At 33.1% G+C, this 17,420-nt stretch overlaps 1 protein-coding gene and 1 long non-coding RNA gene across 2 annotated transcripts; both read left to right on the top strand.

The window, feature by feature from the left end:
• The first annotated feature begins 1,057 nt into the window (after window positions 1–1,057).
• Window positions 1,058–2,727, top strand: LOC128283548 (uncharacterized). Its single transcript, XR_008273913.1, has 3 exons — window positions 1,058–1,180; window positions 1,648–1,733; window positions 2,549–2,727. It is a non-coding gene; the product is annotated as an uncharacterized LOC128283548 (long non-coding RNA).
• Window positions 2,728–13,886: 11,159 nt separating this feature from the next.
• LOC108471373 (uncharacterized) lies at window positions 13,887–16,643 on the top strand. The gene is made up of 4 exons (XM_017773004.2): window positions 13,887–14,978; window positions 15,167–15,250; window positions 15,404–16,306; window positions 16,412–16,643. The coding sequence occupies exons 1-4, from the start codon at window positions 13,887–13,889 to the stop codon at window positions 16,487–16,489; spliced, it is 2,157 nt and encodes a 718-aa protein (XP_017628493.1). The 3' UTR covers window positions 16,490–16,643.
• The last annotated feature ends 777 nt before the right edge of the window (window positions 16,644–17,420 follow it).

Here is a 17,420-nt window from a genome sequence, read left to right as displayed (position 1 = left end):
TTAATTTTAGACAAAAGGACAGTATTTAATCGATTTGGTACCAATTTTGGGCGTAATGAGGGTGCTAATCCTTCCTCATACGTAACCGACTCCCGAGCCTATTTTCTCATATTTTCGTAGACCAAAATCATTGTTTTAGTAACTCAAAATGTCTTATTAAAACAACCCAAATTTCTAGGTGATCCGATCATACCTAAACAAGAAAAGTTGATGGCGACTCCATTTTCGCTTTCCAAAAAGTCAATCCATCATTTTTAAATAAAAAAAACGAAAAAATGGTTTCGACAATGCCAACTATATCCAACGGTCCCAATGGTCCCAAAGATCATAATGCCAAAATATCTATTATTAAACACACATATTACTTACCATTTCTGTACTTTTTCATTGTATTTTCACATTATAAGCACAACATAATCACTGTCGTTTGACATGCATAATATGTCCACATTTTCACTTTCACAATAATCATCACAAGCATATAACACATCTTATAGCATCACATCTTAGTTCTCATTTTCACAACTCAAGCACATATTCCTAATTAATGCAATGAATCGTGTCCACAAGAAGCGATTTTAAACACTTACTACTTACACTTTCACCGAGACGCTGAAAGCTCAAACTAGTCTTTCCTTAACTTGTAGAAGGTCCTAACGAATCTGAAGCTTCAATAAAATAAACCACATAACAACACAATCAACATTCAACCAAAGACTGTAATATCCTAAATTAGGGCTTAATCGGAATAGTGGTTTCGTGACCACAAATCTGAGATAGAAATAATTATTTTACAATGATTTTGATGTTTATGATATGATTGCATGATTGTGTGAAAATTTCGTGATGAAATTCTATGCCTAAAGTGCTTAAATTGAAAGTAGGGACTAAATCGAATAAGTTGCAAAACTTGCATTCTAGAAGTTTTTAGTATGAAATTGTTTTGGAATATTAATGAGGAGGTCTTAAATAGCAATTTTACCAATTTTAATTTCATGGACAAAATTAGGACATGGAAGGAATTTTTGGAAAGTTTAGTAGTAAGGGTATTTTGGTCATTTAGTTATTAAAATGAATTAAAAACAAAATTAAAAGCCAATTTTTGTCCATCTTCTTCATTAGGCCGAAATTTCAAGGGTTCTCCATAGCTAGGGTTTGTTTCAAGCTTCCAAGCTCCATAGTAAGTGATTTCAAGCCCCGTTTTTAATGATTTTTACGTTTTTGAGATCTCGGTAACTCGATAAAGCTTATGTTAGCAATAATTTAACCTAGGGTTTATATTTGGAAAAATACCCATAGGTGAAATTTGTGTATTTTAATGTTTTATGATAGAATATGAAGTTTTAAATTATGTTAGACAACTTGTACTACTCGATTTTAAGCAAAAACGAGTAAAAGGGCTTAATCGGTAAAAATACCTAATAGTCACAAGTACATGTTAGAGTGAGAATTTGATGTTGCCATAGAAGAGAAAAGTGATCAGCATGTTTTAAAACATAAGAATAAGGAATAAAGTTTAATCCCGAGCCTAGGGGCAAAAATGTAAATATGCAAAAGTTTAGGGGTAAAATTGTAATTTTGCCAAAATTTGAGTTAAGGATTAATTCGATAATGTGAGTATTAAATAAGCTAAATGTGTTATTTTAGATCAAGAAAGACGTGGAATCGACCTCAATCGAGGAAAAGAAAAGATTGTGGACTAAATTGCAAAATCTTTGTATTTTGGTACCAAGGTAAGTTCATGTGTAAATAATGTAGCATAATTGTTATTTTAAGTTATTGATATTAATTATGTGTTATGCTGAATTTTATTATGAAATGTATGCTTTGTGGTTAATTTCAAATAATATGTAAATTATGTGAACTACTTGTTAAATATAATTGTTACTGAGTATTGATTTGGCATTCTACGGAAGACGGCAAGGATAAGTGTTCGAGGAAAAGCCCGTTTGAACCTTAGAAATAGATTAGGATACAAGTGACATGTCACTAGGATGGTTGAGCATCCGAACTCGTTGAGTTGAGTCCGAGTTCACTTATGGATGCGAATGTCCGAACTCGTTGAGTTGAGTCCGAGTTCGTGAGATGTAACTAGGCATCCGAACTCGTTGAGTTGAGTCCGAGTTCACTTATGGATGCGAACGCCCGAGCTCGTTGAGTTGAGTCCGAGTTCGCTTATGGGCGGGTTACATGATTGCTTGATTGAATATGTGGCACTTATGTGCAAGTTATCCATGTATCCGAATTATATTCGATGTGTTCAACGGGTAAAGTTCTACTCAAATGGAGGAAAATTTGAGATGTAAAGAGACGTATTGGTAAGTGATATGAAATGGATATTTTGGACAGGTATGTATTTAACCCTCGGGTTGAGTATTGATACAACCACGATAAGGTAATAAGATGATGAAGAATGATTAAAAATGTGATATGTGTTTTAGTGATGTATGCTAATGTTGACTGGTATAACTGTTTGTTATGTTACTTATTATTTGCATATGAACTTACTAAGCATTTATGCTTACTCCCTCCTTCTTACTCATTGTAGTTTTGGACAAGCCAGCTCAGGAGTCGGGATAGGTCGAAGGCTCAGTCACACTATCCAGAAGATTTTTGGTAAATGGCTTGTAAATTTAAGTATGGCATGTATAGCAATATACCCATTTTGTGTAAATGATCTTATGGTATGGTTGTGAAATGGTTGAGGAAATGCTTGATAATGATAAATTATGAAAATGGTTAGTTTAGATTATGTTTGATGTTAAGGAAAACTATTAAGATACTTAGTGCATAAAAACTCATAAAAGGATGAAATTTACCATAAACAGAATACCGCAGCAATACTAACGCGAGTTTGAAAATTTACTAAAATCATAGAGATTGAATTTGGTGGTGAAATACATATCAAATTGAAGCTTATTATGTCTAGTTTCACATGAAACAAATGAAACAAGTAAAGGAAGTATATGTTAGAAGATATTTTAATTTTAGTGAAACAGAGTCATAGCAGTTTCTGAATCCCTGTTCCTACTTTATAAATTCACCATAAATTGTAAAGATATAATTAGGTGGTGTATTTTATATCCTCAGAATCCTTATTGAGTCTAGTTTTAGTATAAACAAACCTCATAGTCATATGAATTTTGTACAGAGAGAAATGTGGTTCGTAGTAAACAGAGGTCAGACGAGTCGAGTCTTGAAACAGGGGTAACTTTAACTAATAAACTGTACTAGTTGGCCCAACCAAAATTCTAGAAAAAATTAGTAGATAGTTTTATGAGTCTAGATTCAGGAAAATTTACGGATCTTAATTTCGAGTTTTTAACTCGAGATATGATTTTCTTGTGACTGTGACGCAAGTAGCTTAAAAGCTGTGAATGTAGAAACAAATAATTCAAAGTTCTAAAATGTTAAACTAAGCTTAGTAACACCTCATACTCGACCCATGACGGTCTCGGGTGTGGGGCGTTACATTTAGTGGTATCAGAGCAGGTTTAGTCGGTTCTCGGACTACGTGTTGTATGTACGGATTTTGCTATACATGCCATATGTATGAATTGTGATAGTGTGACGACTTCTGACCTTTTTAAATGAAATTTTTTTTATATAGTAAATGGATCCCGATCCAGCTGTGGCAGATGACGTACAGAGTAATGCGCTAGCTCCGGCTGATGGAGCAGCGCCGACTGAAAACCCACCCCCTACTGTTGGTCAGGGAGGAGGGGAAAGGGATCGGGAAGCCTTTCTCCAAATGATGAGTGCATGGTACACTGAGTTCGTTCGTACGAACCCAAATGTACGACCTCCCCCACCTCCCCCAATTCCTCAACCTATGCCTCCAATGCCTCAAGGAGTGGATATGATAAAATTTCACAGAACCCCCGTTGATAGAATTCGTAAACAAGGGGCTGAAGAATTTAGAGCAAATATTGATGATGATGCAGAGAAAGCAGAGTTCTGGCTTGAAAATTCTATCCGGTATTTGATGAATTATCTTGTACACCGAAGAATGTTTGAAATGTGCTACATCTTTGTTGAGAGATTCACCTATAATTGGTGGAAGACTTTGATTTCGGTGGTACCGAAAGAGAGGGTAACACGGGAATTCTTTCAAGAAGAGTTTGGAAGAAATATATTAGTGAAAGATTTATTGATCGAAATGTAAAGAGTTTCTTGAGTGAAGCAAGGTAATATGACAGTCTCGAATATGAAAGAGAGTTTGTTCGATTAAGTAAGTATGCGGGGAATATGTTCCTCTGAAGCCAAGATGTGCCGACGATTTGAAGACGGGCTTAACGAAGACATTAAGGTATTTGTTGGGATCCTTGAACTAAAAGAAATGGTGGTACTTGTCGATCGAGCTTGCAAGGTGAAGAATTATGAAGGAAAAGAAAAGGTAGAATCAAACACGAAATTGGAAGAAAAGACCAATGAGTAATGCACCCTCACAAAAACCGGAAAGTCAAGAAATATGAATCCTCGTTCCCAAGTTTCAGCTGGGCAATCATATGGAAATTTTAAGAAGCGAAATGTAGGTCCTAAATCTCAGACTACTTCTGCGGCTAATGTGGGAAATACGATATTTGTTAAACCCGAGTGCCAGCGGTGTGGTAGAAATCATTTTGGTCCGTGCAGAGCAAATGAATGTTTTCGATGTGGTTCTCCAGATCATTTTATTAGAGAGCCCAGAGAGCCGAGAAAGAAAATTTTCGAATGTAAAAGCTAGTGGTGCAGACTCGAGGGAAGGTATCCGAGAAAAGTTGGAAGTGAAACAAGCAAGAAGAATGTAGCGAGGATGCACCGGTTAGACTGAAGGAAGGGCTCCGGCTAGAACTTATGCTATTAAAGCGTGAAGATGCTTTCTCACCGATGTGATTACCGTACATTTCTCTCTATAATGTTAATGTTATTGCTTTGATTGATCCGGTTCTACTCATTCATATGTGTGCATGAAATTGGTGTCTAGTATGAATATACCGTTGAGAATCTGAATTTATGATTAGAGTGTCGAATCCGTTAGGCAAATGTGTGATTTGTTGATAAAGTATGTAAGAAATGTCCTTTAATGATTCGGGATCATTACTTTCCGGCCGACTTGATGTTGTTGCCGTTTGATGAATTTGATGTTATTTTGGGTATGGATTGGTTGACATTGCATGATGCTATAGTAAATTGCAAAGAAAAGGTTATAGAATTAAAGTGTGGAAATGGTGAAACTCTGCGGGTTGAATCGGATAAATCGAGGCATTGCCTAGTGTGATTTCTTCAATGTCGGCTCAAAGATATCCGAGAAAGGGTTATGAAGCTTATTTGGCATATGTAATTAATACAAAAGAAGTTGAAAAGAAAGTTGAATCAAGACTGGGTTGTGTGTGAATTTTGGACGTATTTCGGAAGAATTGCGGGTTTGCCTCGATCGGGGAAGTAGAATTTGGTATTGATTTGATAAGGAACAGCTCCGATCTCGATTGCTCCATATAGAATGGCACCAACAGAGTTGAAAGAATTAAAGTCACAGTTGCAAGAGTTGACTGATAAAGGCTTTGTGAGACCGAGTTTTTCACCTTGGGGTGCTCCCGTGTTATTTGTGAAAAAGAAGGATGGTTCTATGAGATTATGTGTTGATTATCGACAGTTAAACAAGGTGACAATCAAAAACAAGTATCCGTTGCCGAGAATTGATGATTTGTTTGATCAGCTAAAAGGAGCGACATGGTTTTCAAAGATTGACTTGAGATCTGGGTATTACCAATCTGGGTAAAGGAGTCGGATGTACCTAAAACGCTTTTAGAACAAGGTATGGTCATTATGAATTTTTAGTTATGCCATTCGGATTGACAAATGCTCCTATTGTGTTTATGGATTTAATGAATCGCATATTTCGCCATACTTGGACAAATTTGTTGTGGTGTTTATAGATGATACTTTAATTTATTCAAAAGATGAGATGAACATCTTGAGCATTTGAGGATAGTTTTGCAAACTTTGAGAGATAAGCATTTGTATGCTAAGTTTAGTAAAAGTGAATTTTGGCTCGGGAAGTTGGATTTTGGGTCATATTGTTTGGTGATGGTATACGGGTTGATCCTAGTAAAATTTCAGCCATTGTTGATTGGAAACCACCAAAAACGAATCGAAGTTAGAAGTTTCTTGGGGCTAGCTGGGTATTATCGGCGGTTTGTAAATGGATTTTCTATAATTGCTGCTCTTATAACTAGATTACTCGAAAGGATGTTAAATTTGAATGGACGGAAGAATGTCAATGAGTTTTGAAGAATTGAAAAAGTTATTAACAGAGGCACCAGTGTTAGTACAGCCGAATCGTAAAGAATTTGTGGTGTATAGTGATGCTTCTCTAAATGGTTTGGGGTGTGTGCTCATGCAAGAAGGAAAAGTGGTGGCATATGCTTGAGGCGTTAAAACCTCATGAGAGGAATTATCCTACTCACGATTTGGAATTGGTCTGCGGTGGTGTTTGCTTTGAAAATTTGGCGACATTATTTGTATGGTGAAAATGTCGGTATATACCGACCACAAAAGTCTTAAGTACTTGATGTCACAAAAGACTTGAATTTGAGACAACGAAGATGGTTGGAGTTGTTGAAAGATTACGAGCTTGTTATTGATTATCATCCGGAAAAGCGAATGTGGTTCTTGATGCTTTGAGCGAAAGTTGTTGTTTGCTTTGAGAGTTATGAACACTCGGTTGAAAGTGTCAAGTGATGGTTCGATTCTAGCAGAGTTAAGAGCAAAACCAATGTTTTACAAGAGATTTCGAAACTCGGAAAAATGATCAAGATTTGCTAGCCAAAAGAAAAAAGTGTGAAGTCGACACGGGATCGATTTGAATTGGTTCGATGGGTGCCTAATGTTTAAAGATCGGATTTGTGTATCAAGAATGAGGAATTGATTCAAAAGATCCTACAGGAAGCACATAGTGGTTATTTCTCGATTCATCCGGGTAGTACGAAAATGTATAATGACTTGAAGAAAATGTATTGGTGGAATGGAATGAAAAGAGATATATCGAGTTTGTGTCCAAATGCTTAATTTGTCAACGGTGAAAGTGAACACCAAGTACCTTCGGATTACTCCAGCCTATTATGGTTCCTAAATGGAAATGGGATCGATTACTATGGATTTTGTTTCAGATTGCCATTGACTCGGAAAGAAAGATGCCATCCGGGTAATAGTTGATGATTAACTAAGTCGGCTCATTTTATCCCAAAGACGCATTGAATTATTCTCTTAACAAGTTGGCTGAACTATATATTAAAGAAATTGTTAGATTACACGGAATACCATTATCGATTATTTCAGATAGAGATCCAAGGTTTACCTCGCGGTTTTGGCAAAAGTTGCAAGACGCGTTAGGTATGGGTTAAATTTCGATCTTGCTTTTCATCCACAAACCGATGGACAATCGAGAGAGTAATTGATTCTTGAAGACATGCTCGGATGTTGTGTATTGGAATTTCAAGGAAGTTGGGAAAGATATTTGCCGTTGGTAGAATTTGCTTACAACAATAGCTATCGACGAGCTTGAAAATGGCACCTTATGAAGCATTGTATGGTCGCAAGTGTCGAACGCCTTTGTATTGGACTGAACTCAAGGAAAATCGATTTATGGAGTTGATTTAATAAAAGAAATCAAGAAAAGTGAAGATAATTCGAGATTGTTTGAAAGTCGCTTGAGATAGATGTAAATCTTATGCAGACCTAAAGCGAAAGGACATTGAGTTTCAAGTTGGTGATAAGGTATTTTTGAAAGTGTCTCCATGGAAGAAAGTCCTTAGATTTGGACGAAAGGGCAAGTTAAGTCCGCGTTTTATTGGACCGTATGAAATAATTGAAAAAGTTAGACCGGTAGCATATCGGCTAGCTTTACCACCAATTAGAAAAGATTCATGATGTGTTTCACGATCTATGTTACGTCGGTATCGTTCGGATCCTTCACATATAATTTCACCGGCGAAATTGAACTGCGACGATATGACTTATGAAGAAGAACCGATTAAGATTTTAGCTCGAGAAGTCAAACAACTAAGAAATAAAAGTGTTGCACTTGTGAAAGTGTTGTGGCAAAAGCATGGGGTAGAAGAGACAACATGGGAAACTGAAGAAACTATGAGAAACCAATACCCACACTGTTTTAGGTAAGATTTTCGAGGACGAAAATCTTTAAAAGGGGAGAGTTGTAATATCCTAAATTAGGGCTTAATCGAATAGTGGTTTCGTGACCACAAATCCGAGATAGAAATAATTATTTTACAATGATTTTGATGTTTATGATATGATTTCATGATTGTGTGAAAATTTCGTGATGAAATTCTATGCCTAAAGTGCTTAAATTGAAAGTAGGGACTAAATCGAATAAGTTGCAAAACTTGCATTCTAGAAGTTTTAGTATGAAATTGTTTTGGAATATTAATGAGGAGGTCTTAAATAGCAATTTTACCAATTTTAATTTCATGGACAAAATTAGGACATGGAAGGAATTTTTGGAAAGTTTAGTAGTAAGGGTATTTTGGTCATTTAGTTATTAAAATGAATTAAAAACAAAATTAAAAGCCAATTTTGTCCATCTTCTTCATTAGGCCGAAATTTCAAGGGTTCTCCATAGCTAGGGTTTGTTTCAAGCTTCCAAGCTCCATAGTAAGTGATTCCAAGCCCGCTTTTAATGATTTTACGTTTTTGAGATCTCGGTAACTCGATAAAGCTTATGTTAGCAATAATTTAACCTAGGGTTTATATTTGGAAAAATACCCATAGGTGAAATTTGTGTATTTTAATGTTTTATGATAGAATATGAAGTTTTAAATTATGTTAGACAACTTGTACTACTCGATTTTAAGCAAAAACGAGTAAAGGGCTTAATCGGTAAAAATACCTAATAGTCACAAGTACATGTTAGAGTGAGAATTTGATGTTGCCATAGAAGAGAAAAGTGATCAGCATGTTTTAAAACATAAGAATAAGGAATAAAGTTTAATCCCGAGCCTAGGGGCAAAAATGTAAATATGCAAAAGTTTAGGGGTAAAATTGTAATTTTGCCAAAATTTGAGTTAAGGATTAATTCGATAATGTGAGTATTAAATAAGCTAAATGTGTTATTTTAGATCAAGAAAGACGTGGAATCGACCTCAATCGAGGAAAAGAAAAGATTGTGGACTAAATTGCAAAATCTTTGTATTTTGGTACCAAGGTAAGTTCATGTGTAAATAATGTAGCATAATTGTTATTTTAAGTTATTGATATTAATTATGTGTTATGCTGAATTTTATTATGAAATGTATGCTTTGTGGTTAATTTCAAATAATATGTAAATTATGTGAACTACTTGTTAAATATAATTGTTACCGAGTATTGATTTCGGCATTCTACGGAAGACGGCAAGGATAAGTGTTCGAGGAAAAAGCCCGTTTGAACCTTAGAAATAGATTAGGATACAAGTGACATGTCACTAGGATGGTTGAGCATCCGAACTCGTTGAGTTGAGTCCGAGTTCACTTATGGATGCGAATGTCCGAACTCGTTGAGTTGAGTCCGAGTTCGTGAGATGTAACTAGGCATCCGAACTCGTTGAGTTGAGTCCGAGTTCACTTATGGATGCGAACGCCCGAGCTCGTTGAGTTGAGTCCGAGTTCGCTTATGGGCGGGTTACATGATTGCTTGATTGAATATGTGGCACTTATGTGCAAGTTATCCATGTATCCGAATTATATTCCGATGTGTTCAACGGGTAAAGTTCTACTCAAATGGAGGAAAATTTGAGATGTAAAGAGACGTATTGGTAAGTGATATGAAATGGATATTTTGGACAGGTATGTATTTAACCCTCGGGTTGAGTATTGATACAACCACGATAAGGTAATAAGATGATGAAGAATGATTAAAATGTGATATGTGTTTTAGTGATGTATGCTAATGTTGATTGGTATAACTGTTTGTTATGTTACTTATTATTTGCATATGAACTTACTAAGCATTTATGCTTACTCCTCCTTCTTACTCATTGTAGTTTTGGACAAGCCATTTCAGAGTCGGGATAGGTCGAAGGCTCACCACACTATCCGAAGATTTTTGGTAAATGGCTTGTAAATTTAAGTATGGCATGTATAGCAATATACCCATTTTGTGTAAATGATCTTATGGTATGGTTGTGAAATGGTTGAGGAAATGCTTGATAATGATAAATTATGAAAATGGTTAGTTTAGATTATGTTTGATGTTAAGGAAAACTATTAAGATACTTAGTGCATAAAAACTCATAAAAAGGATGAAATTTACCATAAACAGAATACAGCAGCAATACTAACGCGAGTTTGAAAATTTACTAAAAATCATAGAGATTGAATTTGGTGGTGAAATACATATCAAATTGAAGCTTATTATGTCTAGTTTCACATGAAACAAATGAAACAAGTAAAGGAAGTATATGTTAGAAGATATTTTAATTTTAGTGAAACAGAGTCATAGCAGTTTCTGAATCCCCTGTTCCTACTTTAGAAATTCACCATAAATTGTAAAGATATAATTAGGTGGTGTATTTTATATCCTCAGAATCCTTATTGAGTCTAGTTTTAGTATAAACAAACCTCATAGTCATATGAATTTTGTACAGAGAGAAATGTGGTTCGTAGTAAACAGAGGTCAGACGAGTCGAGTCTTGAAACAGGGGTAACTTTAACTAATAAACTGTACTAGTTGGCCCAACCAAAAATTCTAGAAAAAAATTAGTAGATAGTTTTATGAGTCTAGATTCAGGGAAAATTTACGGATCTTAATTTCGAGTTTTTTAACTCGAGATATGATTTTTCTTGTGACTGTGACGCAAGTAGCTTAAAAGCTGTGAATGTAGAAACAAATAATTCAAAGTTCTAAAAATGTTAAACTAAGCTTAGTAACACCTCATACTCGACTCCGGCGACGGTCTCGGGTGTGGGGGCGTTACAAAGACTCTCCTAATTCAATAAAATCCACGAGCCTAAGCTAGATTCTTTTGAAACCAAAGCCTTCAACATAACAAAATTAAAATTCTAATATCTCGACCTATACTTGACCTTTTTACCTAAAACTGATTCTATTCATCTAATTATTCATCTAAGACTGATTCTCAACCTGTAAACCATGCAAAACTACCCAATTCATGGTACTGAAATTTTTCGATATGTCATGACAATTTTCACGAAAATTCATTAAAACCTTAGAAATCTTTAATGAAACTTCAAAGTAAGTTTAAAAACCTTCTAATCTCACTAAAGCAAAGCGAAAAACACTTTGAAACTACATTTTTACCCAAAATCATGAAATCCACCATTAATGACCCAATTTTCGGCTTTTATTTAAAACATACAATTTAATGGTTAAAAGCTCATTTTAAAGGATAAAAAAAATCAAAAACTAGTAAAAGAATCGAATCGTTACCTTAGTTGATGAAAAATCTAACGTTTGATCAAAAATTTGAAAAACCCAATAATTCAACAATGGAGAAATCTATGGTGTTCTTAGATGTTTTTCTTAAAATTCTATGGAGATTTATGGCTTGGGTGATGATAGATATAAAAACATAAAGTTTGGAAATCAAAATTGAGTGATTGGGGCTTGGGAATGCAAAGGGACAAGAACACAAGTGAAAGGAAAGAAAACTTTCGTGAAAACTGCATGTGGGGGGGGTGAATTAGGTTGAATTTTGAAATTTTGGGTTATTTTTCCTTTTAGTACTCCTAGTTTAAAACCCCATTTCAAAACAGTCCTTACCTCAAAATTGAAAGACTTTTTAGCAATATTTTTAAAATTTGATTTGATTTTGAAAAAGTCATAGACAAAAATATTTTTGGTTTACCATGCTACGAAATTCCTGAGCACACTAGAGATAAAATTCTCATTTTACCCTTGCAACTTCTAGGCCCTATTTTGGGGTGTGACAATGTTAGTCTAAGAATGTAATTAATAATATGATACTAATAAAAATGCAAGAAAAATAAACATCATATGCCATCTTATCTAATTGCTCTAGTGTTCTTGTTGGGTTATTCCCTCTTTAACTTTTAACATATACTCATTATCATCATTTGATAGTCCTTGATCAAAATTTTCATTATCTAAATATGAATATGTATCATTAAGATTATCAAGATCTCATTCTTCCATGTACTCTTCAAAATATGGATAATCCTAATTCCACTTTAATGAAGTCATGAGGTATGCAACCTACTAGTACGATCCAAATTTGTTTTTGTTTTTTGTCCTATACTTAGGTGATGTTGTTACTATAAAAAATCATTTTTTAGAACAAAAAAATCCTTTCAACCACATTTCGAAGTTTTAAATGTATCAAATTAAAGAGTTCGTGAGTTGTCTCTAGTGCTTGTGTTTAGTTTCATTCTCTCAAATGGTATCATACCCCGCAATATGGTACAAGAAAATCTTTTGTAAGTGCATAACTAGTATTTACCACATAAGATTTGTGTTTATGGAGCAAACAATTTGTAGCTTTGATTCTAAAAACTTATATAAGCCTAACTTGGAAAAAGTCTTATACTAGGCTATAATCTTTTTATAACCAATAAATTAAGTTAAAAATAAAAAAAATTATAAAGTGATCAATAATTTTATAAAACTTCTTATAAATAATATAAAATTTTTGTCATAATTTTAGAATTTTTTTTATAAATAAGTAACATATTTTATAATATATAGCATAGACACATAAATAAGTTATGTTCATATTTTTCACCATAATTTTTTATAAGTATATTATAGCACTTTTATTATATGTATGTAATTGAAGATGATTCTGAAAAATATTATTGTGATACATAGTAAAACACAAAATCCAGAAGATAACATTTATTATTGCAAAGAATGCAACTATATTTCACATATTGACTGTGTGCTATCAAAGGTAAGTACTGATTGCTACATTTCTTTCATAATGAAAAGAAATAAAGCTTTTTCATCTTAGTATGTATTTTGACGTTTAGGACTCAATCGCATAAAAAAATATATAAAGATTTAATTAATTTTTGAAAAAGTTGAGATACTTTAAAATTAATGATTTTATTGTATATATTTTGAAATTTTACTCATTGAATTCGCACCAACTCTGAAAGAACCATTATAATATCATATGTATAAAATACAACATATTATTTTTATTTATTAAAGCATCTTGCTTTGAGTGAAGCTTGGAAGAATAACTTTATGCTTTGATTAAAATGCAAGAGAGGTACCTCTATTTGCTCAAACAAGACTTTATGCCAAAATTTCTTTTTTCTTAATGATAAATTTTATATTGCTAATTAAGAAAAACAATCTAATGTTATTTATACCAATTATTGTTAGCTTTGAATTAAAATCTTTATACCCATTATAGATACCATTAAAAGTAAGAAATAAATAAACATGATAAATACATTAATGTAGAGAATTTGTCCCCATACGAATTATATTAATTTTATTATATTGACGTTCATGTAAATATAAAATTAAAATGATAATAAAAATTTAATATAAATTAAAAATGAATTAAAATAGATCCATTTGAAGATTTTTTTTGTGTTATATATCATTATAACTTTGTTTTAAATTACAATATATTTTAATTTCTTGTACATTATATTATATATAGGTTTAAAATTAAATTAATCCTCAAGCTTGTCATAAAAAAATAAATTTAGAAAGGAAAGTATATTTGAAGTCAATCTTCATGGTTTTGGCTTTTGGGATTCCAAAATTAAATTAAAAGCAATCGTAGATCCTTTTCATTAAAGGAAAAATAAATCGTAAAAAAACTAAAAATATTTCACCAAAAATTACAACTTACAATTAATCCTCTCTTTCTCTCAATTATTGTTATTATTTCTTTGATTCGATCCTCTAAAATGGAGATCCAACATTTTGCCTACTCCGGTAAGCTCAGCTTTAGGGAGGCGGATGGGGAGATTGAATGCGTCGGGTGCCTGGATGTCATTAACGGTCCAGCTTATATTTCTGAAGAAGACAATTTTGCGATGCACAAAGTATGTGCTGAAATGCCACCTCTAATACAAAAAGATGCTTTTCACCCCCATCCACTCAAATTCAAATTGATAGACGTAATTGTGTGTGATGCATGTAGCAGATTGTTGTTTAGTTACATCAGTTACAGGTGCATGTACTGTGATTTCAACATCGATTTTAGATGCGCTAAAGCTATTATAAATGATGAGAATAAGATAGAAAAACGTGATGATGAGGATCTCCAAAGGACCCGAACTCTCCATTTCTGCCACCCACATCAACTGACCCGTTGCAAGGTTTCGCCAATGACCGAGTTTGGAGAAGATATGATTGAAAACATATGGGAGCCAAATAAGTTGAAGTGCGTGGCATGTAAATGGAAGCTCCAAGATACACAGACTTTCATGTGCCTTCCTTGTAAATTTATCATACACGAATCATGTATGAATGACTTGCCGATGCAAGTTCAAAGTAGTCTGTTTCACCCTCACCATATTCTTCACCCTCGACCTTTCTTTAATGCAGGGGGAGAAGTTCGATGTTATGCTTGTAGGAAGAAAGTTAATGGTTTCAGCTTTTATTGTAATAAATGCGATGTTGACTTGCACGTTTCATGTGCCAAGTATCGAACTCGTGCTACAAAGCATAGTTGTCATCCTCACAATCTTCTACAATTGGGGAAGAGCATTATCAAAGGGATATCTTGTTGTGCATGTGGTCGTAAAAATTACAATGACTCCCTTTTCAGTTGCAGAAAGTGTGATTTCAATGTACATCCTAAATGTATACCACTACCGTCTAGTTTTGAGCATAAACGTCACTTGCATTCACTTGCACTTGTAAGTCCTTTTGCTGAAGATAATTCAGAAGATTATTATTGCGATATGTGTGAGACAGAAAGAAATCCAGAAATTCATGTTTATTATTGTGTGGAATGCAATTATATTGCGCATATTGATTGTGTCCTTTCCGAGGTAAGACAGCCACAATAACTAAAATAGTAGTACTTTAACTCACAATAGAAATATGTATTGTGAAAAAAAGGCACAAATATTTAGTAAGTTTTAAAGCACAGCGAACCAATGTTATTAATTATCTTAAACTTATTAGAATGAGTTTGTTCTATTTGGTACTAAGTATGAAACTAAACATTTGTGCTTAGGTACTTGAACCTCTGGAAGAGATACTTTTAGATGCTCAAAGAATGGAAGAGAACTTTGATAAGGGAAGTTTGAGATTGGAGATGGTTAGTATTTATGTAATAATTTATTGTTTCAGTCTCAAATATTATTTATATACTACTCATATTACAATCTGACAATGTTTAGAATTGAAATAATATATATAAAATTTCAAAATGAAACAATAAATTATCTTTATCTCTATTTTTTTTTGTCAGATGCTAAGAGTTTCTTTCCATCCTCATGCGTTGATACCAAGTGGTGGTGATGATGATGATGATGATGATAAAGAAACAATATTTGTGTGTGACAGATGTGAAGAACTATGTATTGGTTCTCGTTATTGCTGTAAACTTTGTTCTTTCAACCTTGACAGTAGATGTGCTACTTCAAAAGATGAAACCCCAAAAGAAAGGAGTATCAAAACCATAGTCAACCATTTTAGTCACATCCATCAAATTACACGATGCAAGATCGGGATTTTACAAAGCCATCCATACTTGGATTTGAATTGCATGGCATGTAGACAACGCCTTTGTGGTATAATATATGCTTGCACTCATTGTTTAGAATTCTTTGTACATGAATCCTGTCTCAAGCACATGCTGATGGAAGTTCAGAGCTTGTTCCACCCACATCCTCTTCACACATTTCCATTCATACCCAACCAACGAGAGATATGCGAAGCTTGCGGTGATTATGTTGAGCACCTAGTTTTTAGTTGTCCACAATGCGACATCTCCATGCACTATTCATGTGCTAAGTATCAATTTCGTAAGATAAAACATAATTTCCATGCCGATCACCATCTTCTACATTTGGGGAAAGGCTTTTTCGGTGATGAGTCTCCCCTATGTACTGAATGTGGTCTAGCTTGTAAGGATACATTGTTCAACTGCCGCAAGTGTGGGTTTTACATACATCTTGAATGCATTCCACTACCATCTATCGTCAAGCACAAACGTCATTTGCATCCACTTGTACTCACAACTATAGTGACTGAAGATAGTTCTGAAGAATACTATTGTGATACATGTGAAACACAAAGAAATCCAGAGCATGACATTTATTATTGCGAAGAATGCAACTATACATCACATATTGACTGTGTGCTTTCAGAGGTAAGTATTGATTGTTACATTTGTTTCATAATTAAAAGAAATAAAGCTTTTTCTAGGTATGTTATAAAGCCTAAAACTAAAATTTGATATATATTTATTATTTAGGTTGAACCTCCAGAAGAGATACTTCAGTTTCTAACTCCACATTCAAAGGAAAGTGATTGTGACATCAATGGAAAATAATTCTTTGAACATTTGCAAGTAAGTTTATTATATTTAAACTATGTAATTTGGCATGTAGTTTTTAACTAATACTTAAACTTTCATCATTTCATTTAAATTGTATATTTCGAAAATTTAAAAACATAGCTTCTTATATCCCAAAGAATAAATTGCATATTTAATCATTAAATTATTATTTACAACTTTATTTTAATATTATAGTTACAAAGTTTAAGATTTGTTTAATAAAAGTTTGAAAATTTTAATTTTATATAATGTATGTTGTGGTGTTAATTGACATTTTCATATGGAATTACTATATCATCCTCTAAACATACCAAGATAATGTATCAAATATTAAATTCATCCACTTGTTATTAGTATACAAAATTATTTTAATACAATAAGCCTTTGCCAATTGAAAATCATTAATTCGCATTTATATTATTGAATAAAGTTGTTAAATAAAAGAAACTGAAGTTGTAATATGTGATTGCCATTAATTTAGTTAGTATAGGAAATATTGAGATATTATGCCATCTATGTGTGTAGACAGGGTGAATTCAAAATGGCCCAAGGGTTTTTTTTTTTTGTTAAAATGAAAAAAGAAGTTATATTTTGATTTCTTTTACAAAAGTAATAAATTGATGTAGGCCATTTCAATACAAAAGATTTAGTTTTCATCTCAATATGTTATAAATTTATTTATATTTAACTAAACTTTACCACCAAAAATCTCAAAACCATTTTATGTTTATATAATTTATATGGTATATTTATTTTATTAAATGTGTACAATTAAGTAAAATGAAAGTTTCATTTATAAAAATTATATATGTATAATTACACCAAATCAAAATTCATGTATAATTTTAAAATTTATCATATATATACATTATAAATTAAAATCTTTTGAGTTGAATCATAACGTGTTATATTTGAGTATAGAAAA

This window comes from Gossypium arboreum, chromosome 11 (genome assembly GCF_025698485.1).
Source record: "Gossypium arboreum isolate Shixiya-1 chromosome 11, ASM2569848v2, whole genome shotgun sequence".
NCBI classification, from domain to species: domain Eukaryota; kingdom Viridiplantae; phylum Streptophyta; class Magnoliopsida; order Malvales; family Malvaceae; genus Gossypium; species Gossypium arboreum.
The sequence above is the reverse complement of the archived record's forward strand: the minus strand, read 5'-3'. Positions and strand labels throughout refer to the sequence as shown.

Excerpts from the sequence above, each read along its gene's own strand:
- LOC108471373 (XM_017773004.2), top strand. The coding sequence starts at position 13,887 with ATGGAGATCCAACATTTTGCCTACTCCGGTAAGCTCAGCTTTAGGGAG. Across the intron at positions 14,979-15,166 it reads TTGATTGTGTCCTTTCCGAG|GTACTTGAACCTCTGGAAGA; the intron begins GTAAGACAGCCA and ends ATTTGTGCTTAG. Across the intron at positions 16,307-16,411 it reads TTGACTGTGTGCTTTCAGAG|GTTGAACCTCCAGAAGAGAT; the intron begins GTAAGTATTGAT and ends TTTATTATTTAG.